The following is a 26,667-nucleotide window of genomic DNA, read 5'->3' as shown; positions in this document are numbered from 1 at the left end:
CTTTCTGGCACCAGTTAATTTAAAACAAAAGAAGTCTCTAGAAGAACAATGATTACATTGCACAGTCTATAGAAGAACAGGGACTACATTGTAAAGTCTATAACAAAAGGAGTCTCTAGAAGAACAATGACTACATTGCACAGTCTATAACATAAAATAAGTCTCTAGAAAAACAGGGACTACATTGTACAGTCTATAACAAATGGAGTCTCTAGAATAACAGGGACTACATTGCACAGTCTATAACATAAAATAAGTCTCTAGAAAAACAGGGACTACATTGTACAGTCTATAACAAAAGGAGTCTCTAGAAGAACAATGACTACATTGCACAGTCTATAACATAAAATAAGTCTCTAGAAAAACAGGGACTACATTGTACAGTCTATAACAAATGGAGTCTCTAGAATAACAGGGACTACATTGCACAGTCTATAACATAAAATAAGTCTCTAGAAAAACAGGGACTACATTGTACAGTCTATAACAAAAGGAGTCTCTAGAAGAACAATGACTACATTGCACAGTCTATAACATAAAATAAGTCTCTAGAAAAACAGGGACTACATTGTACAGTCTATAACAAATGGAGTCTCTAGAATAATAGGGACTACATTGTACAGTCTATAACATAAAATAAGTCTCTAGAAAAACAGGGACTACATTGTACAGTCTATAACAAATGGAGTCTCTAGAATAACAGGGACTACATTGCACAGTCTATAACAAAAGAAGTCTCTAGAAGAACAGGGACTACATTGTAAAGTCTATAACAAAAGGAGTCTCTAGAAAAACAGGGACTACATTGTATCTTCTATAACATAAAAGGAGTCTAGAAGAACAGGGACTACATTGTACAGTCTATAACATAAAATAAGTCTCTAGAAAAACAGGGACTACATTGTACAGACTATAACAAAAAAGAAGTATCTAGAAGAACAGGGACTACATTGCACAGTCTATAACAAAAGGAGTCTAGAAAAAAAACAGGGACTACATTGTACAGTGTATAACATAAAAGGAGTCTAGAAGAACAGGGACTACATTGTACAGTCTATAAAATAAGCTCTAGAACAACAGGGACTACATTGTATAGTCTATAACATAAAAGGAGTCTCTAGAAGAACAGGGACTACATTGCACAGTCTATAACAAAAGAAGTCTCTAGAAGAACAGGGACTACATTGTACAGTCTATAACATAAAAGGAGTCTCTAGAACAGGGACTACATTGTACAGTCTATAAAATAAAATGAGTCTCTAGAACAACAGGGACTACATTGTACAGTCTATAACATAAAAGGAGTCTCTAGAAGAACAGGGACTACATTGTACAGTCTATAACATAAAAGGAGTCTCTAGAACAACAGGGACTACATTGCACAGTCTATAACAAAAGACGTCTCTAGAAGAACAGGGACTACATTGTACAGTCTATAACATAAAAGGAGTCTCTAGAACAGGGACTACATTGTACAGTCTATAACATAAAAGGAGTCTCTAGAAGAACAGGGACTACATTGTACAGTCTATAACAAAAGAAGTCTCTAGAAGAACAGGGACTACATTGTACAGTCTATAACATAAAAGGAGTCTCTAGAAGAACAGGGACTACATTGTACAGTCTATAACAAAAGAAGTCTCTAGAAGAACAGGGACTACATTGTACAGTCTATAACATAACAGGAGTCTCTAGAAGAACAGGGACTACATTGTACAGTCTATAACATAAAATGAGTCTCTAGAACAACAGGGACTACATTGCACAGTCTATAACAAAAGAAGTCTCTAGAAGAACAGGGACTACATTGTACAGTCTATAACATAAAAGGAGTCTCTAGAACAGGGACTACATTGCACAGTCTATAACAAAAGAAGTCTCTAGAAGAACAGGGACTACATTGTACAGTCTATAACATTAAAGGAGTCTCTAGAACAGGGACTACATTGCACAGTCTATAACAAAAGAAGTCTCTAGAAGAACAGGGACTACATTGCACAGTCTATAACATAAAAGGAGTCTCTAGAACAGGGACTACATTGCACAGTCTATAACATAAAAGGAGTCTCTAGAAGAACAGGGACTACATTGCACAGTCTATAAAAGACAATGGACTACATTGAATTCTCCACATTAGGAGGGGATACGCCACAGTCTCTACAACGCTATGTTGTAATGTGTTCTCCTGTTTGTCCTTTGTCCTCTACCTGCGGTGTCTCGCCTTATTCCGGTGAGGGCTCCTCCCCTCAGGTGTGTATACAGGTAACATCAGATAATCCTATGATCCGTCACACAAGCGTGAGGTCACACCTTTTATTAACATTCTCCAGATCCCTGTCTGGGAACATGACATGCTGGGGGTTGGAGTACTCCCATATTAAATCCACTCACAGGGGATAATTAACAGAGATGGTCATATCATGTGATCCTCCCCCCTTCCCATAATCCTTTATATCGCGGTCACATGTGTTACAGGCAATAAAGCCTTGCTTGGCCCCCCCCCGTATTTTCTGTTAAGGCCCACTTTTTCTGAGGGGCCAGGGGCCTTTATGTCCCATCTCCCAGGGCTAGCTTTACTATCTTCTATTGTGGGTACACTGCTGCAGCACAGATTCTGGGACTTGTCCGCAGGTGATGTTGTGATACATTGTGCAGCTCTGAGGTCAATGCTTCCTGTGCTGCAAAGAAATATATTAACCCCCCCACCACAAGCCCCCTTCCCCGGCCTCTTCATGTTTTATTGTGTACATACACTGGATTACCATGGGTTTAGTTTGGCTTTTTTTTTACTTCAATAAAGAGTAAAGTATTCACTGCATAACTATTGAGCCCTTCAATCTGGGTTAACAAAAATAGCCTGGAACGTGTTATTACACAGGTATCTCTAAAGTTTCTACTTGGTTTTTTTTTTTTTGGGGGGGGGGGGGGGGGGGGGGGACGCTGTGGCCAGATGTCAGCTGTAAATCAATGAGAAATCGCAAAATTCTTATTCCACTTGGCGTTTTTTACTTTGGCTTTTTTTTATCCTTTTGGTGTTTTTTTCACTCTTTTTTGGTGTTTTTCAGCTCCTTGGTGGTTTTCCAAAATCACAGCATGTTGAGCAACTGGCGATTTTTTTTTTGTCAAAATCGTGTTTTTCTACCATGGAAGTCTATGGGAGTGAAAAAACGCCAAGAAAAAACGATATGTGGGTTTTAACTTTGGTGTTTTTTCAGGCGGTTTTTATTCTTTTTTTGGACTTTAACGATTTTGATACCTTTTTTAAGAAAAATTTGTAGGGTACCATTAAAAAAAATTTAATAAAAAAGAAACAGTAGTGAAGGAAAAAATTGTATCTAACTAAATTTATGCTTTTTATAATAACATTTTTATAAATTTTTAAAACAGGGATCAATTTATGTGGGTGGGTGGAGACCTAAAAATATAGCCGACAATAATAAAAATGTGTGTACCAAGAAAAGATACGTAGAAATGATGCACTCACCAGGACTGGAGGTGTACCGCCAGCTCTTTATTTAATTTCAGCATACAGCGAGGAAAATTCGTACAGGGAGAGCAGACAGATGGAGAGGGGTGGGGGAACAAGGTGGGCGACAGTCCGTTATCGCGCTTGTGCGCTTCGTCAGGCCCCTTGGGGAGGGTATATGTAGGCAAGGGGGAGGGAACACCGGATACCAGGTATACAAAAAATGTAATTCACCCGTGATCTACTGTGATAATTATAAAACATATGATCCTTTCCTACATTTACATGTAAAAACAAAGGGGCAGGTAGAACGAGAAACCTAAAACGATTTTTCATTTTGTTCGTTTAATCCCAGGCGTCCAGTAGCATCCAGCCTGGAAATCCACCTGGCTTCTTTAATTAGAAGCAAGTTCTGCCTGTCACAGCTTGAATCCTTCAGTTCTACTCTTTCAAGCGCTGCAAATTTCTGAGTACTCGTAGAACCTCCATGCGTTTCTGAGGTGTGGGATATTAATCTTGTCGCTCCAACACCGGTTCTAAGGGACCTAAAATGTTCCCTTATCCAGTGAAAAAGAGGGCGAATCGTTTTACCGATATAAAAATATCCAAAGTCAGATTTGAAGGTAATAAACTGATAAATTTTGATGTTATAACCTCCTTTTAACTCTTTGCATTTCGCATTATGTTTACAGAAAGAGCAAGAACCACATTGGAAATTACCTATATATATATATTAGTTTTTTTCACTTTTTTCCTTTTTCTTTGTCTGTTGCTTAATGTAGAAAAATTAATAATAAAAATGTATTGTGTGTGTTTTTCACTTTTTCCTTTATTTTTTAAATTTTTTAGGTAGTACTATTACTCCCAGCATAGAACACACTGTTCCATGATGGGAGTAGTAGTACCTGTACTAATTGACAGATCGCCCATTGCGATCCTCCTGTATAATGTATAGATGCGGCCAGCCGCTCTTCTATGGTCTCCTGCACTGCTGTATATATACACCTATTCATATTTCCTGCAGGGAGCTGTGATTGGCCAGATGGTTCCAGCCAATCACAACTCTCTGCGGGAAATAGGAATAGGTGTATATATACATCACTGCAGGGGACCATAGAAGAGCAGCCACCCGCATCTATACATTATACAGGAGGATCACAGCAAGTGTCAGGAGTGACATCCACTGTGACCTTTCCTTAACTGCAGGTACAACTACTCCCAACATGGAGCACACTCTGCTCCATGCTGGGAGCTGTAGTACCTGCATTAATAGACAGATCGCAACAGGTGTAAGAAATTACACTTGCTGCGATCTGTCTATTAATGCAGGTACTACAGCTCCCAGCATGGAGCAGAGTGTGCTCCATGTTGAGAGTAGTAGTACCTGCAGGTAAGAACAGATCGTCCTGTCTATAGCAGAGAGCGAGCAGCTTTCTCCTGTGCTCGCATCTCTGCACTATACTCCGGCCGGCCACTCACTCATTCATATTTCCCTCTGAGAGCAGTGATTGGCTGCAACCATCCGGCCAATCCCCACTCTGTGCAGAAAATATGAATGAGTGATCTTCTATTCACATCACTGGCCGGAGTATAGTGCAGAGATGGGAGCGCTGTATAGAGTCGCTCCGCATCTCTGCTATATTATGGACGATGGCATCACTCATGACACCCGGGGCGATATGTCTATTAGTACAGGTACTGCTACTCTGATCATGGAACAGTCTGTTCCATGCTGGAAGTAGTAGTACTACCTAAAAAATGTAAAAAAAAATTGAGAAAAAGTGAAACACACACTTTATTAAAAATTTATTTAAATTTTGTTATAAAATATATAAATTTCATTAAATAAAACTTTTTCCATCACTACTGCATCCTTTTTTGGGTACCCATAAAAAACTGCCAAGGTGCAATTTCCACACAAATGAAAAAAACGCCAGACGCAAGAAATTGCACTGGTGTTTTTTCAGGCGTCTTTTCTTGCGTTTTTTTTCAAACCAAAAAACGCAGGACAAAAAAACAAGTAGAAACTTAGCCTAACACATCAACTATATGAAATCCCTGTCACTTAGTATAAAGGCTGTGGCCACACAGTAACATAATATACAACATCCACACAATTGCATACCTACATCATACACAAAATAATATACATAAAACACAATACTATTATACACAGCATACACATAAAATTATCTACATTTTACTCACAACACTATAAACATGATAAACATAACATTATATATGTAACATAGACACAATAATATAGGCACATCATACAAACAATAACATCATACAAATAATTGTAGTATACAAATTTTAGCAATATATGGCTGGACCTCACAGGCTACCTCCTGTCTGCCAAGCACGGTAGCCTGTGGGGTCCATCCATAGGCTGGATCACACAGGCTGAGTGTCAGTGTAAGGCTGGGTTCACACCACGTTTTGTAGCTACGGTTCCCGTATACGGCTGGGATACGGCGTGGTCGACCGCGTTTTTGCCTGCGGTGGGGAAACCGCATATGGCCGAAAACGAAGGCTGCGGTTCACTTTGGTCGGCTCATAGACAGGCATTAAATATGGTTCCCGAATACGGCTGAGTGCGGGAGCCGCAATTAAGCCCCGCCCCCCTCCTCCCAGCCGTATACGGGAACCGTAGTTAACAAAACGTGGTGTGAACCCAGCCTAATACTGACAGTGAGGCCATGGCAGAATTTTCCATGCTGGATTCCACATTGGAATCCGCAATGGAGATTCCACTGCAGTAGAGTGCCATTGAATTCAGCAGGATTTTGCTGCTCTGTGCACATGGAGGATTTTCCGTGCCAGATGTTTCCGGCATGAAAATGTAATTTTCCATGTCTGCACAAAGAATAAACATGTGCAAAGACTGCACGGAATGCATGCATCTATGAGACCGTGCATTCTCGTGTAGTCCTAGCGCCTGCAGATTATGCCGGCACCCCGCAGTGTCTGGAATGTCTGCACGGATTCTCAGTGCAGACATTCGGTGTGTAAATATAGCCTTATGCTGTGCTGCAGTGCAGTACTGTAGCGTAGTAAAGCAGGTAAAAAAAAAGATCAACATTATAAAAATCAAATGTCTATCACTAAATAAATAATAAATAAATAAATGTAATACCCCTTTCCCAATAAAGCAAATGTATTATCACAAAAAGAAATCCTGCAAACCTATACATTATAGGTATTTCCACTTTCATTATGACTTGTACAATTAAATAATAATGTTATTTTTCCTGCACAGTTAAAAAACAAAGCGCAAATTTTGGTCCAAAAGGTGGAATCAAACTGATCAAAAGGTAACATGTATCTTAAAGGGGTTCTCCGGTGCTTAAACATCTTTTCCCCTATCCAAAGGATAGGGGATGAGATGCCTGATCGCGGGAGTCCAGCCGCTGGGGACCCCCGGAATCATGCACGTGGCACCCCGTTTGTAATCAGTCCCCGGAGTGTGTTCGCTCCGGGACAGATTACAGGCGACCACCGGGCCGGCGGCGTGTGACGTCACGCCTCCGCCCCCGTGTGACGTCACGCCCCACCCCTCAATGCAAGCCTACTGGAGGGGGCGTGACAGCTACCTCGCCCCCTCCCGTAGGCTTGCATTGAGGGGCGGAGCGTGACGTCACACAGGGGCGGAGGCGTTACTTCACACGTCGCCGGCCCGGTGGTCGCCTGTAATCAGACCCGGAGCGAACACACTCCGGGGACTGATTACAAACGGGGTGCCACGTGCATGATCCCGGGGGTCCCCAGCGGCGGGACTCCCGCGATCAGGCATCTTATCCCCTATCCTTTGGATAGGGGAAAAGATGTGTAAGCACCGGAGAACCCCTTTAAAAATTGTACCAATAAAAAGTGCTACTCGTCCCGCAAAAAATAAGCCGTCACACAATGTGGTAAGACAAGATAGTGTTTATAGTGTACTTTTGGCTGCATGCTCCTCCGGGTGCACAACCCCCTTCCCTGGTTTGTTCCTATTAATCTGGGTTCACCTCTGGTGTTATATAAATCCACTGGATGGTTCTATTGCATGTCTCCCTCTTGGGATTTAGAGTGACAGTGGTAATGGGGGCCGGATGTCCCCCACTGTACGGCTTTGGTAATCCCTCTACCCTCTCAACTGTATTGTCCTACTGAACCCGACCCTTCCTTCCCCTGTTTCCCCTCCCTTGACTGTTTGTTAAAATTTTCAATAAATACATTTTTGGGAGTTATAGCTGTCTGAACATAGCAACACAAAAAGCAGAGAAAGGGTTTTTTTTGGTGAAAAAGGAAAAGAACATAAAAAATCTATATAAATTGGGTGTCAACGTAATCGTACTGACCCCCAGAATAAAGATAATAGTAAAGATAATTTTTATCGCATTGTGAGCGCCATAAGAAAAATTATTTAAAAAACGCTAGAAATGTTCATTTTTTCCACAATATTTTGGAGTTTTTCAAAAAAAATTTTTACAGCATAAAATGTTACAAAAAACATTTACAGAATTACTTTGCTCAGTAATAGCATTTCAAAGTTTTCACCACTTAAAGATACACATGCCAGATTTGAAAAAATGGGGCTTGGTCATTAACTTCTTAAGGACTCAGGGCGTACCTGTATGCCCTGAGTCCACTCCCTTTCTATAAAGCGGGGCCACAGCGTAGTCGGGCCCGGCCTCTAACAACAGCCAGGACCCATGGCTAATAGCGCGCAGCACTGATTGCTTTCACTTTAGACGCAACGTTCAAAGTTGATCGCTGCGTCTAAAGTGAAAGTAAACTACTCCGGGCGAGCTCAGTGGGCTGTTCGGGACCGCCGCGGATAAATCGCGGCATCTCGAACAGCTGGAGCACACAAGGAGGGCCCCTACCTTCCTCCAGTTTGTCTGATCGCCGAATGACTGCTCCGTGCCGGAGATCCAGGCATGAGCAGTCAAGCGGCAGAATGATTAATCATTGTTATCCTATGGGATAACAATGATCAATGTAAAAGATCAGTGTGTGCAGTGTTATAGCCCCCTATGGGAGCTATAACATTGCAAAAAAAAAGTGAAAAAAAAAGTTAATAAAGATCATTTAACCCCTCCCCTAATACAAGTTAGAATCACCCCCCTTTTCCCATAAAAAAAAAATAAAAAAATAATTGTAAATAAAAATAAACATATGTGGTATCGCCGCTTGTGGAAATGTCCGAATTATAAAAATATATCATTAATTAAACCGCACAGTCAATGGCGTACGTGCAAAAAAAATTCCAAAGTCCAAAAAAGCGTATTTTTGGTCACTTTTTATATCATGAAAACATTTATAAAAAGCAATCAAAAACTTCAGATCACAGTGCAAAAAATTAGCCCTCATACATCCCCATATACGGAAAAATAAAAAAGTTCTAGGGGTCAGAAGATGACAATTTTAAACGTATACATTTTCCTGCATGTAGTTATGATATTTTCCGGAAGTCAAAATCAAAATCAAACCTATATAAGTAGGGTATCATTTTAACTCAATGGACCTAGAGAATAAAGATAAGATGTCAGTTTTACCGAAAAATGCACTGCGTAGAAACGGAAGCCCCCAAAATTTACAAAATGGCATTTTGTTCTTCAATTTTGTCGCACGAAGATTTTTTTTCCATTTCGCCGTGGATTTTTGGGTAAAATGACTAATGTCACTGCAAAATAGAATTGATGGTGCAAAAAATAAGCTACAATATAGATTTTTAGGTGCAAAATTGAAAGGGTTAGGATTTGTAAAAGGTAAGGAGGAAAAACGAAAGTGCAAAAACGGAAAAATGCTACGTCCTTAAGGGGTTAAGTGGTTAAAAACTAAAGAAATCTTATTGGTTGCTATGGCCAACTGGGGAATTTTTTCGCTGCACAGGTTTTGATGAATCTCCCCCAATTACATTACATAGAAATCATGCAAACAATTACATTAACATACGATGGTAATTCGTTCCATGAACCATCTTTACTTGAATCCATCGTATGTTGAGGGATCCGTGCAATTGTAATATAGAAAATTATACTCACGTGTCCCCGCCGCTCCGGACTGTCACCGCTGCCCTGGATCGTAGCTCTCTATCGCCATCATCACGTCAATGCGCACGCCGCTCCTATTGGATGACGGGACGGTGTGCACGGCGATGACAACGAAGGAGAGTGACAGCTATGCAGCAGAGCCTGAAGAGTACATCTGGAGCAGTGGGGACAGGTGAGTGACACTCACCGGAGCACTCGGGGCACATTGTACGGCTATCCGGTGGCAGCTGAAGCAGTCTGCGCTGCCGGATAGCTGTTAATGCGATGGCCCCGACATACAAAAGTATCATATGTTGATGCTGCCTTCAACATGCGATGGCCTCTGAGAGGCCATCATATGTTGAAATAATCGTATGTCGGGGCCATCGTAGGTCGGGGGGTCACTGTATACACACTATACAAACAATAACATTAAACACATATCATACTCACATAATACACTTAATAACATTAAATCCATATCATACACAAAATAACATTATCCAAACATTATAAGCATAATATTATGTACACAGTAACATTATATGCACATGATATACATAACAAACATCATACATTTAATTATATTCTCCATACAACAACATGTATGAAAGTATATATTTATTTATAGTTATTTATTTATACCCTCAACAACATACACATTTAAGAATACCATTGTAAACTCAAAGAGGGGGAATTACTAAGATTGGCATGCTGGTCTTAAGTAGAACCCCGCTGGCATTCTATTTGCCAGGTTTATCAGAGGCACATGCTTCTTAATAAACCTTTCTCTTCAGTGGCTGGGCACTGGACCGCTCTGGGCTGGCGTAGATTTCAGCTACAATTTATGCCAGCTCTCTGATGTAAGATGAAGTAAACCCAGCAGGTGCTTAGTCCATGCCAACTTTTACCACCTGCTTTAAGGAAAGAAAAAAAAATGGCACAACTAGTATAACAGAACAAAAGGTTGCAAATCATTGTGAAATTACATGCCAAACCCCTGCAATAGCATTATTGACACATCATACGAATAACAAAATACATGTATCATTTGTACAACAACCTCACATATGTATTATATTACATACATGCAGTACACAGAATATTAGATTATATACAATATAGATTAGATTATTATACAATAACGTATACAATTGGCCAAAATTTACTATTGCAAATGCATTATCATTCTAGCACAATGTACACCAAAAAAAGTTTTCTTCTTGTACCACATTTATTATGCATTTTAGAAGCTTCTTCCAACCCATAACCCAAAGGGTTAGTAAATTCTTCTCTAATCATGTACTAATCATGTACCCAATGTATTAAAACTTAAAGGGGTACTCCACCCCTAGACATCTTATCCCCTATCCAAAGGATAGGGGATAAGATGTCTGATCGCGGGGGACCCCCGTAATCTCGGCTGCAGCACCCCAGACATCCGGTGCATAGAGCGAACTTCGCTCCGTTACGGATGACTGGCGATGCGGGGCAGAGCCATGCCCGCTTGTGACATCACAACCACGCCCCCTCAATGCAAGTCTATGGGAGGGGGCCTGACGTGTTGGACTAAGCCATAGGATGGAACTGTGTATTTAAATAAAAAAAAAACTGTTAAATACTCACCCTTTATTACTTTAATAATCTAAGCTTTTATACTTTTGGGACATGATTAGAGAATGATTTATTAACCATGCGTGTTATTGATTGTATTGTTTTGATATATCCCTAAGTGCCAGTGGGCATATTTTTGTTGTTAATTAGAAACTTTTTAGTCACTTCATTGCTGGGTTCGACAAATGAGGGTGTGGCCTCTGTAAAACAAGCATGGCTTTGGTAAAAGGGGCATGTCTGTAATGTGCCAATGTGGCTAAGTAAGCCAATTAAAAGTTAGTCTAAACTTAGGTCTCTCCAAGATGAGTTCTCATTTAATGAGCCTATTACATGGCTTGGTATCAGATGGGCAGGACCACACAGATGATTGTTGCTTCTATCATTTGCCCCATTACATAAGGCACTAGCTCATTTGTCAGCTTATCAGTGGGCCTATTACACAGGGCGATTATCTGCCTGTTCACCTGATAACACTGGTAAACAAAGCTTTTCTTTCTTTGACGCTGAGTACTGTTTCTTATGTATTTTTCAATGCTGATTCTAAATCCGTCGTCAGAAATCGTCCATCAGGCACCAGTTTTCCGCAACTGCATTTTCCAGTTTTGCGGGTTAGCCTAACCAGTCGTAATACTGGTACTTCCTCAACCAACGCACGTTACACCAGGCATGGTGGCAAGCCTGAGCGGGGAGATAAGGAGAGAAATGAGATAGTGTCCTTCCAGATGCCATTACTGCTGGTCGTGCTATTTTGTCTAGACGCTTCTGTAGAAGGAGAATCTTTATTTCTCACTTGGCTGCCTTTCAGTTCAGCTTTTGTGTTTTTTGTTGACCTTGTTTCTGATAATGCCTTGAAGTTGTTTGAATCATCCTGGCAATTTCTGTTATGTTTGTGGAGCATTCACTGCAACTGTTATTAATATTAGAATATAAGCTATTTTAAGTTTTAAGCAAATACGAAAAGGATTTAAAGGTGTGTTATTAAAAAACTATACCTGACGCACAAATTTGGAAAGCAGATTCAGGATCAGTGGGGAAAATACTATAATGACCATATTTGATCAAAGAAACACAAAAAAGTGAAATGTTGTTTATCAGTGTAATCACCGTGTGTAATGGGGCCCTAAAGCAAAAACTATGCCTAGAGGATCCCAGGGTTAGGTAGGGGGAAGTACTTTGAATGTGTTTTAAAAGCAGAATATAGACAGTGGATGATTTACATAAGGAAACTTGTGGTTGAGATAGGAACTATACATAGGAGGCAAAGTATGAAACATTAGTGCTGCAGCATTATTATAACAGAATCTACCGTATATCTATACTATAAGTTCTATCCCAGAGTCACAACCTGATAAACTGGGGATCTGGTTCATTTCAGTCCAGTACTCTACATAGTGTGTTTTTAATACACCATTTTTGTTTGAAACACAAGGTAAATTTGAATTGGATTCAATAAAATGATATGGTTAATTAGTCTAAAAGTGATTTAGTCCTTTTGTAATAGGGCCCTAAGACTAGGCATTCTTTGGATACAACAGATTTATCTGTCAACCTAATTTCACCCCAAAAACCTGGAAAAAACGTAGTATGAGCCTAGAGTGGGAAATGCAGCATCATCCATCCCCCCTGTCATGATCCATCCCCCCTGCAATCATTCCCCCCCTGTCACCACCCCCCCCCCCCCTGTCATCATCCATCTCCCCCTGTCATAATCCCTCTCTATTATGTTTTACGGTATTAACCTTCAGTTATCATCAGTTGTTTATTTATCAGTTGTGTCTCGGTGGCAGCAGGTCTCCTGTTGCCTAGCAACAACGTCTGTAACGTCCTTGCGCATGGATGTCTTCTGTGCATGGCTGTCCCTGCGCGGCGGAAATGCGCGGCAGCATCCCTACCCCAGTGTCACTAGTACGGCTCACCCTCCCCACTGGCATGCCGACGGTCCCCAGGCAGACGGTCCCTGCTGCGTCCCTACCCTAGATGAGTCCGGAGCTGGCCTGGAGCGGAGAAGGGGGCCTCCTGGTGAATTTCACCCCAAAAACCTGAGAAAACTTATTGACTCGAGTATAAGCCTAGGTTGGGAAATGCGGCATCATCCATCCCCCTTGTCATCATCCATCCCCCCTGCAATCATCCCCCCCTGTCATCACCCCCCCCCCTGTCATCATCCATCTCCCCCTGTCATAACAACGTTCCTTGACGTCCCTGCGCATGGACGCCTGCTGCACATGGCTGTCCCTGCTAGGCGGCGGCAATGCGTGGCAGCGTCCTTACCCCAGCGTCACTAGTCCGGGGCCGGCTCAGAGTGGAGAAGAGGGTCTTCTGCTGAAGGTGGACAGCCCGGACTGGCTCACCCTCCCCACCGGCAAGAGGACAGTCCCTGGGAAGATGGTCCCTGCAGCGTCCCTACGCTGGATGCGTCCAGAGCCGACCCGGAGCAGAGAAGAGGGCCTCCCGGTGAAGATGGAAGGTCCGCCCCTCCACCAGTATGCCTGATCTAATTTCATTCAGATTTATTTTTTGACTCGAGTATAAGCCAAGGGGGGGCGTTTTCGGCACAAAAAAACCTGCTGAAAAACTTGGCTTATACTCAAGTATATACGGTAATATACACATAGGGGGAGACCTATCAAACACTGTGCAAAGGAACTGCGGAGCAGTAGCCCATAGCAACTAATCAATCAATTAGATTCCAGCTTTCATTTTTAGAGACCTTTTTAAAAATGGGGAAAAAAATCTGTTTGCTACGAGCAACTGCAATAAGTGCAGATAAAGTAGAGGACATTACTGCTATATGGAGGCACAGGAAATTTTTAGACATAACATACAGATATTTCTCGGGTAAATGAAAGTAAATCCAGGCATTTGGAAGTCATCCCTCCACACACACACATACATTTTATAAAAAATAAAGTAAATAAGGGAGGAAATGAGACCTGTGTGCCAAAAACTGGTGTAAAAGGCTACGCACAATACAGACATTGTGCACATAATAACATCATGCACAAAATAACATTAAAGGAGTTGTCTAGTAAACATCTTCCTATCTCCTATCCATTGGATAGGTGATAAGAATCTGATCATGGAGGGGTTCAACTGCTGAGACCCCTGCAATCTCTCTGCAACGGGACCCCGGCTCTCAATGTTGTAGGCGGCACGTGCTCTATTCATTTGTATACGAGCGCTGAAGAATAACGACTCTAGCTCTTGTGCATCTCCGAAGCGCCCATACAAATTAATGGCTCACATGGCGTCAACGGCATACATTCTTACTGAGAAACAACGTCCCATTTCGGAGATTGTGGGAAATCCAAACAGTCGGACCCCCTGTGATCAGATACTTCCTGTTATCTGTGGATGAGGCTAAAATAATTTTCACTGGACAAGCCCTATAAAAAGAGACAGGGTAAGGGGCCTCAAACGGGTGACACCACCAAGGGCATCACTAGTGCTGGAATTTTTAGCCTGGAGCCCTAGATCTCCAGGCGATTGCCACCCTTCATCCAGCTGTCATCTTCCTGATCTACAATTCACTGTTATAGGCTGCTGGCACTTCAGGGATGCAGCCTATGAACCGCTGCTACGCAATCCCTGTACTGGCTGATGCAATGATATGACATCATGATGTGACATAAGACAACATTGCCTGGGGATCCCATCCCTGCAGCTTACAGGCTGCAGGCCTAAAGAAATGCAGGAGATAAGTGGAGTAAAGATGATGCCTTTATTGGCTAACTGAGAAGTTATAGATTGCAAGCTTTCAAGACCTTTCAGGTCCCTTCATCGGTATATTTTTAAAAAATAAATGTAAAAGCCTCTCTCTGGGGAGCAGATATGATCACCCTAGTGTAGGACAAAGAGCTTCTATATTCAATGTGGGAATCAGTAATAGGTGAGTTCTGAAAGGGACATTATTACTAATGGGGGGACTGTTGGGGCATTATTTGTGAATGGGAGCACAGTGGGGACATGAGTAGAATGCACAATTTGTGTATTATTAGTGAGTGGGGGGGCACAGTTGGGGCATTTTAGTGAGCACATTAATATGATATGATACACTAAATGGGGCACCATACTCTGGAGACACGTTTCATTTGTGAGAAGTCTCTGAGTGAGATGGAAATCAAAATCACTTCTACATTTCTACAGGCTGTAGAGCTCCTATGTCATACTAGTATCTACCACTATATGGGCACTGTATAGGGGTAATATTGGCAGTAGATACAGTATATTTGGTCATGGTGTAGAGGGGTTATTAGGGATGTTAGTAAGTACAGGGCTGTATTATGCGGAGACACAATGTTGTATATACTGTACAAATTATTTGGAGCAGAGTTGACGTATCTAAGGGTACACTTTTTATAAATCACTTGGGGGGTGGGGATTGTGACATCATTTTCTGCAACACCAGGTGACACCAACCCAAGTGATGCCATTTACCACCATATAGACGAAAGCAAATACACTTTACTGCGCACACAGTGGAACACTGTTTGCTAATTCTTCCCACAGTATTTGAATGCAGTTCCTTAAATGTTCACACAAGGCTGGAAGGCTGGGCTGTATTTGGAATCCAGAGCTCAGCGCTTTTACCCACTGCTCCTCGACACGCTCATTCTCATACAGCAGCATTACCTCTGGCACTAGCTGCTCACGCGCCTGTGGCTTTGTCTGTCACACATGGTTCCCCGCTCTGCACTCGCTCAGAGGCAGCCACAGCATCTTAGTGCTGAAGTCACTTGTTTCGTCAGCCCAGACAATTCTAGACAAGTTTCTCCACCCACACAGCTCTCTACTCTATACTTTAACACATGTGGCTACGAGTTTGTATCTTTCATATACTCGGTGTCAACCACCTGACAAAAGAGGTGTTGGAAAGAACAAGTAATCCCCCACATGCCAAAGGGCCACCAAACAGCACCCAAAGGTTAGGTCAGCCCATTGTAAAGTCAGTAAATCACCCATCATGCTGCAGCCACATTGACAACGCAGCCACAGGCCTGTTTATCACAAAAACCTGTTAAGTATGCACACATTTTACATGATGGCATATTATAGTGCACCTTCAATAAAGGTGCACTTCAATATCAATCTATGTGAGAGAGAGTGATTTTCCCATAACAACCAATCACAATTCAGCTTTTTATTTTACTAGAGGTCATTAAAATATTAAAGCTGAGCTGTGATTGGTTGTCACAGAAAAATCACTCCAGTTTTTCTCCTACACAGATTGACAAACCTGCGCCACTGGCTGTACATATAAAACATTTATCATCCAAGCATCCATGACTTGTAAGATGGCGTTTAAAGGGAATCTGTCATGAGATTTTACCATGTATAACACGTGGCAACGCATTATATATGGTAAAATATTCTTCCTCACCATCCCCGGGAGACATTTCTACCCACATGGATGGTGAGAATATGAAGTTAGAAAGTCTCCCCTGCCAGCCCTGTAATTAGCCATTGGGAAGCTATACCAAGTCCCGCTACGGTGCTGTAATGACGCTAGCTTAGTGTGATTGACAGCCCAGACACGGCCTGCATCATCGCTCTGCTCCATCTGCTTAGGGGATGATTACAGTGGAGAAGACGGGACTACATAAGTATAGCTCCCCGAGTCCCCACACAGAGGACTACTTACAGGGCTGGTGGGGGAAACTTTCTAACTTCATATTCTCACCATCTCTGTTGGCAGGAACTTCTCCCGGGAATGGGGAGGAAGAAGATTTTAATGTACATAATGCATTGCTACACATTATATATGGTAAAATCTCATGACAGGTTCCCTTTAACTTCCTCCCCACCATCTTACACACACATCATTCTCAACAGTGTTTCCTTTTGGGAACCGTGAGAATTTCAGTAGCACTTCAGTGTGACATTTCACACCTACAGAGGCTGGTAGTTTTAAAGGGCAAAAGACCACACCATGTACACACACACACACATTTATGTATTTATTTATAGAATGCACCAACATATTTTGTAGCGCTGTACAGATAATGTCTCTGGAACAACTGTGAGTGATGATAATCTTCATATACTGATCTCCACACCATGGCTGCATCTTCCTACCTTACTGTAGCCCCTGTACTTATAGTTCCTTTCTCTTAGATAAGTATTACAAGCACTGCCGAATGACGTCAATGCCCAGTGTTGTCTCAGCCTATGCCCAGCGTTCTCTGAGCCTGTGCCTAGTGTTGTCTCAGCCTGTACCCCATATTCTTTCAGCCTGTGCCCAGTGTAGTCCCTTCCTCTCAGATCAGTATTACAAGCACTGCCGAACCATGTCAGTGCCCAGTGTTGTCTCAGCTTGGGCCTAGCGTTCTCTGAGCCTGTGCCTTGTGTTCTCACAGCCTGTGCCTAGTGTTCTCTGAGCCTGTGCCTAGTGTTCTCTGAGCCTGTGCCTAGTGTTCTCTGAGCCTGTGCCTAGTGTTCTCTGAGCCTGTGCCTAGTGTTCTCTGAGCCTGTGCCTAGTGTTCTCTGAGCCTGTGCCTAGTGTTCTCTGAGCCTGTGCCTAGTGTTCTCTGAGCCTGTGCCTTGTGTTCTCACAGCCTATGCCTAGTGTTCTCTGAGCCTGTGCCTTGTGTTCTCACAGCCTATGCCTAGTGTTCTCTGAGCCTGTGCCTTGTGTTCTCCCAGCCTGTGTCTAGTGTTCTCTGAGCCTGTGCCTTGTGTTCTCACAGCCTGTGCCTAGTGTTCTCTGAGCCTGTGCCTAGTGTTCTCTGAGCCTGTGCCTAGTGTTCTCTGAGCCTGTGCCTAGTGTTCTCTGAGCCTGTGCCTAGTGTTCTCTGAGCCTGTGCCTAGTGTTCTCTGAGCCTGTGCCTAGTGTTCTCTGAGCCTGTGCCTAGTGTTCTCTGAGCCTGTGCCTTGTGTTCTCACAGCCTATGCCTAGTGTTCTCTGAGCCTGTGCCTTGTGTTCTCACAGCCTATGCCTAGTGTTCTCTGAGCCTGTGCCTTGTGTTCTCCCAGCCTGTGTCTAGTGTTCTCTGAGCCTGTGCCTTGTGTTCTCACAGCCTGTGCCTAGTGTTCTCTGAGCCTGTGCCTAGTGTTCTCTGAGCCTGTGCTTAGTGTTCTCTGAGTCTGTGCCTAGTGTTCTCTGAGCCTGTGCCTAGTGTTCTCTGAGGCTGTGCCTTGTGTTCTCACAGCCTGTGCCTAGCATTGTCACAGCCTGTGCCTAGTGTTGTCTCAGCCTGTACCCCGTATTCTTTCAGCCTGTGCCCAGTGTTGTCCCAGCCTATGGCAAGTGTTTTCTCAGCTCATGCCCAATGTTCCTTAAGCCTTTGCCCAGTGTTTTCTAAGCCTGTGCTTAGTGTTGTCTCAGCCTGTCCCTTATGCCCTCTCAGCCTGTTCTTCATACCCACTTGTGCTTGTTTCCCCCACACCCACCCCACCCCTGCTGTTTGCAGTTGGGTCTGGGAATGTTCTCTCATCCTGAATCCTGGTATTGTGTGGAAAAGGAGGAATCACTAGGGCCCCAATGACTGAGGATGAGTCACAGAAGAAATGTTTCTGCTGGGTCCACACATGTCCATTTAACCATGACAGGTGCCAGAAGGAGACCACTACCAGCTGCTGGAGAGTTAACCAGGTCATCCAAGAAACAGAGTATAGTATAGTTACCCTTATTAAGAACAGACACCTTTAACCAAGCTGTCAGATATAGCAGTGGTCTATTCTTATCCAACCATTGTAGTAACCCGTATTCTGTCATATGCTCTTATATAAACGTATGCTTTGATATAGACTAACCATATACAGTGTTCCCTCAACTTACAATGGCCTCAACATACAATAGTTTCAACATACAATGGTCTTTTCTGGACCATTGTAACTTGAAACCAGACTCAACAAACAATGTTATGGAAACTGCGAAACGTGTCAATGGCTGGAAGAACCGACCAATCAGAATGGATATTTCACTGGTAAAACCCCTGTGCATGCACTGACTGGTGTCTGGTAGCGCCCCCTACAGTACAGGGAGGTATTACATGATCTGTACTCTTTACCTGTATTACTGGAGTGTGTGCACTGACTGGTGTCTGGTAGCGCCCCCTACAGTACAGGGAGGTATTACATGTTCTGTACTCTATACCTGTATTATTGAAGTGTATGCACTGACTGGTGTCTGGTAGCGCCCCCTACAGTACAGGGAGGTATTACATGTTCTGTACTCTATACCTGTATTACTGAAGCGCATGCACTGACTGGTGTCTGGTAGCACCCCCTACAGTACAGAGAGGCATTACATGTTCTGTACTCTTTACCTGTGCCAGGGTTAGCTGCTCCTTTGGGCATCAGGTGAGGGCGACTCCATTTTCCTTTTTTTTTTAGGACATTGCGTGTTCTGTACAGGACCCTGAACAAGCTTCTGTCCTCTGCATAGACCAGTGTTTCCAAAAAATGGTTGCCTCCAGCTGTTGTAAAACTACAACTACCAGCATGCCCGGACAGCCTTTGGCTGTCCGGGCCATGCTGGGAGTTGTAGTTTTGCAACAGCTGGAGGCACCCTGGTTGGGAAACACTGACATAGACAGTGATTTACAGCTCCCAGCAGATCTTTCTTACTTTTGTGTGTAAGGATTTGCTTTATCTGTATTAGTTATCTACTTATTTATGTTTAATCCTCACTTTTTCCTATTTTTGGATGACATTTTGGTGGCTTCAGAACCAATTAACAGGTTCCCAAAGAGTTCTGGTCTCAACATATGATGGTTTCAACATACAATGGTCGTCCTGGAACCGATTAATATTGTAACTTGAGGGACCACTGTACTGAATTATACACTTACCCCCCAGTTTGTTACAGTGTCACACTAGACAGTATCACATATGACAGATTTTGATACAGCAGCTCAGCAGACACTATCACATATATTAGGATTCAATGCAACCACTCAGCAGACAATATCACACATTGTAGGATTAGATACAGGGACTACATACAGAATAGCACATTAGAGTTAGATATAGAGATTCAGCAGACAGTATTACACACGGTTGGGTTACATAAGAGATAATGACTGATAACTAGAAAATCCAACAGAAATGACACAAGCTTTTTCTGACCTATCACATGTCTAAAGTGGTAAAGTTCTGTAGTCAATACAAGAAAGTGTATCCACAGGAAGGAAGTGTCTTTAACTTTATAATCCGCAAAAAAGAAGTGACTTTAAAGGGAAAAATAAGTGGCTTTCATTTTGTGATTGACTTGGTTTGACACTATTCCAGTCTGCAAGCTAACCTGCTTTGCCTTGCCTTGGGTGCTGCCAACCCATGCTTTGCCACTGGATATAGCAGCTTAGTCAACACTATAACACATGATAGGCTTATATATACACAATGGCTCAGTACATAGCATTGCATATAATGGGATTAGATGCACAGTTTAGAGGACTGTAATACCATTACTTATTTTAATATGCCGTTATTCCCCGGGCACTGTACATATGCAAAAGTGGCTGTCCAGCTATGCCAGTCTGTCCTCCCAACCAATTATGTTTACCACAAACACCCCACATGATGTGCTTTGTGTACTAACCTGATGACTTTTCCGGGCACCCTGCTGCCATTCACTGACCTCAGTGGTAGTTATTGTTTAAACTATTTTTTTTATTAAAGTTTTATAAAAAGAAAAAAATGTACAAAACGTTGATGGCGGATTAATCAGGAACTAGTATTTTTATTTTAAAATAATTTGGACAACCTCTGTTAAAATTTAACAGGAGACAATAAAAAGAAATGGACACTAAATAGTGTATGAACTTAATAAATAACAGCCTAGTACAGTGGGAAAGAGGATCTTGTACTTGAAGGCTTACCATCTAAAAAGAAAGGGTGAAGAATAAAGTAAGTAAGGGAACAAGCTGCTCACATGGTAAGAGAAGTGAGAGCAGGGCTTTTGTAGGTTGGAGGCTTTCCTGAAGAGATGGTATTTCAGGTTGCTTTTGAAGATTTCAATGGTGGGTCACAATCTGGTAGTTAGGGTAGAAAGTTCCAGAGTATGGGGAATGCAAGAGAAAAATCTTATAGATGGCTGTGTAAGGATCATACAAGAGAAGGAGGCTTTCCAAAGAAGGAGGCTTTGAGAAGATCAAAGATTATGTGTGGGGCGGTATGAGGAGATCAGGTGACAAAAAATTTTCATACCCTTTGACTTGTTTTACATTTTGCTATGTTGCGGCATTGTGCTAAAATAAAATGGAAAAAAAATAAAATAAAGTTTCCTCTCATCATTCTGCACTCAATACCCAATAATAACAAAGTAAAAACAGACCCTTCAGTGTATTCAGACCCTTTACTCAGTACTTAGTTGAAGCACCTATGGGTGAAGCACTTTTGGGGATTTTCCAGTCTTTTACAGATCCTGTCAGGTTGGATGGGGACCATCGATTAGACCGTTCAGGTGCCTCCAGAAATGTTTGATTGGATTCCTGGGAACTCGAGGGCACTCAAGCCACTCCTGTGTTGTTGTGGCTGTGTGCTTAGGGTCATTGAGAATTAGAGTACTCTGGATCAGGTTTACATTAAGGCTGGATTCACACTTACAAAGCTCTGGTCAGAAAAGTTCAGTCTGGAGCGTCCGAGTGCAGCAAGAGCCAACCGCAGTGATAATGCAGTCCCCACAGACGGCAATGTCTGCGAACTGGATTCCGCCCGAACAATGATCAAGTTCATTATTTAGGTTCATTCTAATATCTGCCTCTAGAATCCTGTAGTGTGCACTATGCAGCTGAATCCTATTGCTAGCAATGGGATTCTGCTGCATCGGAATTTCGGACCAAAATTCCTAAACGGAATTCCGGTCGGAAATTCCATAGTGTGACCTGGCCTAAGAATATCTCTGTACTACGCTTCATTCAGCTGTCCCACACCTCTGACCAGTCTCCCTGTTCCAGATACTGAAAAACACCCCATCGAATGATGCTGCCAGCCTGCCACCACTATGTTTCACTGTAGGGATGGTATTGGGGAGGTGATAAGCAGGTACTGGTATTGGGCAGGTGAATTTTACAAGCTCCATGCAGGCTTTTATGTGTCTTTTACGGAGGAGAGGCTTCTTTCTGGCCACTCTGCCATAAAGCCCAGGTTGGTGTGCTGCAGGATCCTTGGAGCTCAGCCAGAGTGACCATAGGGTTCTTGGTCATGTTACTTAGCAAGGCCCCTTATTCCTTTTTAGTTTGGTGGTGAGGCCAGATCAAGGAAGAGTCTAGGTTGTTTCAAATTTCTTCAATTTAACAATTATGAAGGTCACTATGCTCTTGGTAACTTTCAGTGCAGCAGATTTTTTTTTGTAAAATACTGCTGTTTCTGAGACCTACAGGCAGTTCATTCCTGCTCATGGCTTTGCTTTTGCTCTGACATGCATTGTCAGCTGTGATACCTTAAATAGACAGGGCTGTATCTTTCCAATTCCTGCCCAATCAACTGAATTTACCACAGGTGACTCCAATCAAGGTACAAAAACATCCCATAGGTGATGAAGAGAAATGGGAGGAGCCAGAGCTAAAGTGTCGTAACTAAGGGTCTGAAGACTTGTGTCCATGTAAAATTATAGTTTTTCCTTTTTAATATTTTTTTTTTCATTATTGAGTACTAAGTGCAGAATGATGGTTAAAAAACGTATTTATTTATGTTTTTTTTTTTGTTTTTTTAAGCACAAGCCCGTAACATTAAATCTTAAAAAAAAAAGAGTCTAAAAACTTTTCAAATGCATTATATGGAGGGAACAGGTTGTGAAAAGGAGATTATCTTCAGTGTGGTGTTAGGTGATATTGGTGGTGATGTGCAGAACAGAACAAGAAGTAGGGAGGTTAAATCAGAGATACATGGAGAAGACAAGTTGTGGACAGCCTTGCATGTCATTGTTAAATTTGGGACTATTTTTAATATGTCATAGATATGATCACACAATATAGAGGACATTATCACACATGATAGGCTTAGATACACAGGCTTATCACACAATATAGGCTTTAAAGATACCTGATCGGTCAGAATCTGGGTGTTCAGACCCCGACCAACTGCTAGAACTTGTGGTGAGAAGACCATGGCTGATTGCTGCTTCTTCCCGATCTCTGTGCACACACCACAAAATGGCCCTACAGAGTTGGTCATGTGGCATAGATTTAGGAGAAAATGCTCTTGGCGCAGTCTTCTGCCGGCTTGTTCTGGTGATCAGTTGCGGACTAAACAAATGCCCCTAGGACATGTCAAAAATGTTTGAAAACTCAATGGCCCTTCATACAAGCCACACACTTAAGATAGCTGTCAGCTAAACCCTTATTTGACCAACGTCTATTTCTTTTGATCCCCATACACATGAGCCTGCTGCTTGGCCTGATGTTCATGTGTTTTGTAAAAGAGAGGGGGTCTAAGTAGCTGTTAGACTGCTCTGGTGGTGGATTCTCTCTCTGAGAAAAAAAAGTATGGGGCAGTTAAATTTTTAAATGCCTGATCCTTCTCTTCCCCAACATCATGTTGGGTTAGAGAAGGATCAGCCATTTTTAAATTGAGATGTTGGGATGCCCCTCATACACATTAAATAGTTAGCTGACACCACTAAAAATGGCTAGTTTAGCTGATCACATCACATCTAATGGGTAGGTATAGGAGCCTATAGATACAGCAGCTCAGCAGACAGTATAACACAACAGAATTAGATACAGATCCAAGAGGTATACTGCCCCATGGCATGAGTTCACTATTTTAATTGTTACATTTTTAACAATTCACAAACCTCTCTCCTCTGGGCAGGCTGGTATCCTCTCCCCTTCTGCAGACTTGTCTCCTTTTTCTTCTTTTTTTCCCTGACAGGCTGTCTCCCTTTCCTGACAGTTTTTTCCTCACACCTCTTGGCACCACCTTCTTCACTCTCCTCCTGGTAGGCTTTTTGCTTTACTCTTTCTGCTACCTTCAGTCTTTGCTCTTATTCTTTCTTCTCCTGACACCCTATTCTCTCTTCTCCTGGCAGTATCTTCTCCTCACACCTCCTGGCACCCTATTCTTCTCTCTCCTCCTGGCACCCTATTCTTCTCTCTCCTCCTGGCACCCTATTCTTCTCTCTCCTCCTGGCACCCTATTCTTCTTTATCCTCCTGGCACCCTATTCTTCTCTCTCCTCAAGGCACCCTATTCTTCTTTATCCTCCTGGCACCCTATTCTTCTCTCTCCTCCTGACACCCTATTCTTCTCTCTCCTTATGGCACCCTATTCTTCTCTCTCCTCCTGGCACCCTATTCTTCTCTCTCCTCAAGGCACCCTATTCTTCTCTCTCCTCAAGGCACCCTATTCTTCTTTATCCTCCTGGCACCCTATTCTTCTCTCTCCTCCTGACACCCTATTCTTCTCTCTCCTTATGGCACCCTATTCTTCTCTCTCCTCCTGGCACCCTATTCTTCTCTCTCCTCCTGGCACCCTATTCTTCTCTCTCCTCCTGGCACCCTATTCTTCTTTATCCTCCTGGCACCCTATTCTTCTCTCTCCTCCTGGCACCCTATTCTTCTCTCTCCTCCTGGCACCCTATTCTTCTCTTTCCTCCTGACACCCTATTCTTCTCTCTCCTACTGGCACCCTATTCTTCTCTTTCCTCCTGACACCCTATTCTTCTCTCTCCTACTGGCACCCTATTCTTCTCTCTCCTACTGACACCCTATTCTTCTCTCTCCTCCTGACACCCTATTCTTCTCTCTCCTCCTGACACCCTATTCTTCTCTCTCCTCCTGACACCCTATTCTTCTCTTTCCTCCTGACACCCTATTCTTCTCTCTCCTCCTGACACCTTATTCTCTCCCTCCTCCTGCAAGGCTCTTCTGCTCCCTCCTCCTGGTACCTTTTTCTTCTTTTACCTCCTGGCAGACTCTTCTCCTTGTTTCGGTTGGCACTCTCTCTGTCTTTTCCCCAAGCAGGCTCTCTTCCTCTCTCCTCCCGGCAACCTCTTCACATCACCACAGCCACCCAGTTGTTCTCTGACACTTTTTGGTATGTCAGCCTGTGGCACATTGCTGTGTGACACTGATGCTGGATACATTGTCTTTATCTAGAGCTGCACACACACTGACTCATCATTAGTCAGATCACACTTACATACAGTCACTGACATTATAGTCTGCTCCGATTCCCTAGTCCACACTGCACAACATTGTACACTACACAGTTCAACACTGCACAACATTGTATACTACAACGTTACACAGTACACAACACTCCTCTATGCAGCACAAAGTATAGCTCCAAACTATACAGAAATTGCAGGCTTACTATAATCAACATATCAATATATTTAAAGCGTAGACTTAGGATAATCAACATATCAGAATACACAGGCTTACAATAATCAAGCTATCAGAATATTTAGAGTGCAGGTTAATGTTAATCAACATATCATTATACTTAAAGCGCAGGCTTATGATAATCAAGCTATGAGAATATTTAGAGCGCAAGCTTACGATAATCACCATATCAGAATATTTAGAATGGAAGTAGAGCGCAGGCTTACGATAATCAACACATCCAAATATTTAGAACGGAGGCATACAATACCTAATTTATCAGAATATTTACAGTAATTCAATGTTTATTAATTTTCACACAAGAACTGTGGCCATTGAGAAGTATTCACTATCAAGCACAGGTCAGTAGACATAGTAGATGCAAAAGACAATCGTGACAAATAACAGGAAGTCAAGTAAAGAGAACATTTACCTAACAAAAGAAATTACAGAACTGATTGAAAGCAGCATACAACTAAGAATATGATGCAATATAACTTAACAACCAACCAATGAAACTTAAGCAACCAACTAGGGTTTCAAGATTGAACACCAGAAAACAAATTTAAGTAAGAACAAAACATAATGACCACTGAACAAAACAGACATAAGACAAGGATGGGACAACAGAGAGGAATAGATGGATAAAGGGAAAAAGCAACTCAAACACATGAATAAAATAACATGGGATAAGACAAAAAAAAAGCATAGTTAGTGTTCGAAGGAATGTTTATGGCTAAGGGGCATCTGACCCAAGTTTGTATCTCTGGGGACTCTGTATAAAGTATTACTGGTAAATACTGGTTTATGTGATTATGAACTCTGGCAGTCAAGTCCTCCATTCTGTGTATACAGAGCAAATGTTCCAGGAATGCACCAAAGGGTGGGATCATCTGGGTCTTTCAGTGTCTAGCTACAGTTAATCTACCAGCTGAAAGGAAGTGCCTGAGTAAGCCCTTTTTGGAAAACCTCAACGACCCAGGAATAAAAGACAATAAAGCCAGTTCATGAGTACAAGCTATGGATGAAGACATGGTAGCATTGTATGAGAATACTTTCCTCTAAAATACTTGAATATCCGGACACTCCCCCCCCCCCCCCCCCAGATGTTAAAATAGGTACCCCTAACCCCCACAATGCCAGTAATGATCAGTGGGCATCAGTAATATGGGACACAATACATCTGGTGTTTTATATTACCTATGCCCACTGATCTAGTATGACCTTTTTTCTGGATATATCCAGATAATGAGCCTGAACTGGAGAGAGGGTATACCTTTTTGTTGCCAGTATCAGCC

General features: G+C 42.4%; 1 protein-coding gene across 1 annotated transcript in view; it reads right to left on the bottom strand.

Annotated features, from left to right (window-relative positions):
* Positions 1-25,128, bottom strand: part of LOC130277465 (adhesion G-protein coupled receptor G1-like) — a 54,944-nt gene extending 29,816 nt beyond the window's left edge. Inside the window, exons 1-2 of the mRNA XM_056528137.1 lie at positions 24,947-25,128; positions 23,840-24,020 (exon numbers count right to left, since the gene is read on the bottom strand). Coding sequence (XP_056384112.1) covers positions 23,840-24,020; positions 24,947-25,128 — 363 coding nt within the window. The remainder of the gene's footprint in view (positions 1-23,839; positions 24,021-24,946) is intronic.
* Positions 25,129-26,667: the final 1,539 nt, after the last annotated feature.

Source organism: Hyla sarda, chromosome 6, assembly GCF_029499605.1.
Source record: "Hyla sarda isolate aHylSar1 chromosome 6, aHylSar1.hap1, whole genome shotgun sequence".
Taxonomy (NCBI): Eukaryota; Metazoa; Chordata; class Amphibia; order Anura; family Hylidae; genus Hyla; species Hyla sarda.
The sequence above is the reverse complement of the archived record's forward strand: the minus strand, read 5'-3'. Positions and strand labels throughout refer to the sequence as shown.